This window comes from Dichomitus squalens (assembly GCF_000275845.1).
Source record: "Dichomitus squalens LYAD-421 SS1 unplaced genomic scaffold DICSQscaffold_475, whole genome shotgun sequence".
NCBI lineage: Eukaryota > Fungi > Basidiomycota > Agaricomycetes > Polyporales > Polyporaceae > Dichomitus > Dichomitus squalens.
In genome coordinates, this window is record NW_006767357.1 from 1 (window position 1) to 2,163 (window position 2,163).

At 55.3% G+C, this 2,163-nt stretch overlaps 2 protein-coding genes across 2 annotated transcripts; both read left to right on the plus strand.

The window, feature by feature from the left end:
- DICSQDRAFT_74779 (uncharacterized protein) lies at positions 1-982 on the plus strand (the record flags this gene model as incomplete). The annotated part of the gene is made up of 4 exons (XM_007371920.1): positions 1-83; positions 142-304; positions 364-512; positions 571-982. Coding segments are annotated over 4 exons (807 nt in total), but the record flags the coding sequence as incomplete, so codon positions are not given.
- Positions 983-1,768: 786 nt separating this feature from the next.
- On the plus strand, positions 1,769-2,062 carry DICSQDRAFT_43898 (uncharacterized protein; the record flags this gene model as incomplete). Its single annotated transcript, XM_007371921.1, has 1 exon — positions 1,769-2,062. A coding segment is annotated over one exon (294 nt), but the record flags the coding sequence as incomplete, so codon positions are not given.
- Positions 2,063-2,163: the final 101 nt, after the last annotated feature.

A 2,163-nucleotide genomic window follows, 5' to 3' on the forward strand; every position in this document is an offset into this window, starting at 1 on the left:
ATCACTGTCCCTTGCTTCGCGTGCCCTTGGCCTGGGGTGAACCTCCCTGAGAATTGGGAGAACACCTCACGGGAGTCTGCGGTGTGTGCCTCACAGAACACGTCTCATGTGCTGTCTTGCTTAAGCGGCGGTGTTTGTCAGATACATCTATCGCATCTTCATGGGTGCGGACGGCAACCACAGTTTGCACAAAAAGTCTAAGCGTGACGACAAGACCGACTACAGTTTGGCTGGCGGTCGTGCGTTTTTCGCCGACGCAGAAAGGATGGCTGCCTTTGCTAAGAAGACGTCGAAGGATCGCACTGTGGTGAGGATGCTTCACATGCTTATCTGACCATACCCATACTCAGCATTCAAAACCAGGTACAAACATGCAGTGGGTTCAAGGTCACTCGATCCCAACGAGCGGGCAAGTTCCGCAACATGGACATCAGCGGGGTGGTCGCGATTACCTGTCTTCGCCATGGTTGTTTCTTCTCTAGAGCGGTGGTTGATCTTGTTGGGAACGAGCAGTGAGTCCCTGCTTCTTGCTAAACACCAGGGTCCCGCTCCTGACCACTGGGTCTCTAGATTCCACCTCGTAGATTTGGCTATGTGTGGGGCCTTTGAGAGCGCGTACAAGCTGCTTGAGCACTTGCTCAGCTACGATGTGGGATGTACGTACCTCGTCGGCCTTATGAACAGGTGGGACGAGTGGAACCTGCCCCTGGAGATGCGCAAGGTCCTCGCATGCATGAAAATCCTCCTCCCGCAAATGCACATGCTCGCCCACAAGGAGAGTTGTCAGATCAATTTCGCAATGTGCTACAAGCAAGGTACCGGCCACAGCAACGGCGAGACGGTCGAGATCGCCTGGGCTATTCTGAATGAGATCGGCGTCGCGACTCGCAAGATGAACGGGGGTGCCCGCCACGATGCGATCTGCGATAGCATCAATGACTACAACTGGGACAAGATGCAGGGTTTGGGTGAGTCTCGTTAGTTCTAAAGAGCGCAGACGGTGACCGTTTCCCCCACAGCTGAGTACCTGGCTCACAAGCTGGGGGAGAAGTTACTCCTTCAACTCGATCAGGCGGTGGACTTCGCCGGCCTGACGTAGGCGGCTGGTCCTGACCTCATCTGCAAATGGGCTGAACAGGACATCAACGAGGAGGCGTTCACACCTGCTGACTATAAGCGACGTGTCAAACGGAGGGGCGCCACCTTTCAAAGTGTTTACGTTCTCGATAAGAGCAAAGGTGTGTCTACGTGGATCGAATCACTGGACAAAGATCTGACTAGCTAGGGAAGTTCCTAGCGAGGGCCAAGCCTACGAGGCGCTGATGGAATCTGCCCGTTCGGTAACTTCCACCAATGCTGACAAGGCTGTGTCCAAAGCAGGGGGAAAGCGCGTGAGGCTTACCCCCCTGGATGTGAAGTTCATCCACATGGGGATCCAGATCTCATGCGACCAGTAGGTCCATACGTCACATTACAACAAGTGGATGCCGTTAAGACAACTCCCCTCAGGGTGACGGTCAAGGCTCGTGTAGAAGCATTCTATCGCACGCGACGTGGCCAAGGGGCTTCTGACGAGACTACACGAGGGTTGCGCTCTGCGCGAGCGACATTGCGGGAGCGCATCGTCAAGTTCAGAGAACAGCAGGAGCGCTGTATGCCTGCCCTGGATGAGGCCTTGGTTGTCGAGGAAGTGGACAGTGAGGATGAGGATCCTGATGCGGACAATGGTGAGGACAACGATACCTATGGTTTGCCCAAGGAAGGGCCGGAGGTAGAGATCCTCGCTCTGCCGTCGGATCTAGGTGAGGACGTGTTCAAGCGCTCCAAGTGCCTGGAGCTAGCCTTTGGAGAGATGCAGATCAGGGTGGGACTTGCGTACGACCTCATCGCCACCCTCAAGCAGTTGATAGGTCGTAAGTCAGCGACAGTCATGTCCAAGAGGAAGCATGCGCGGGGTCAGAAGGACAACATTCACGCTAACAGCCAGATCACCAGCGTCCATCTTCAGATCAGACGTCTGGCAGCGCAGTACAACGACAACTTCACTCGCATGAACACCCTCTCTACCCGACTGGCCACCCAGGACGTTACTGCCACCATCCCCAAATCGCTCAAGTTGATCAACCCACCACCGACCTCGGCGCCAACCACCACGTACGTCGT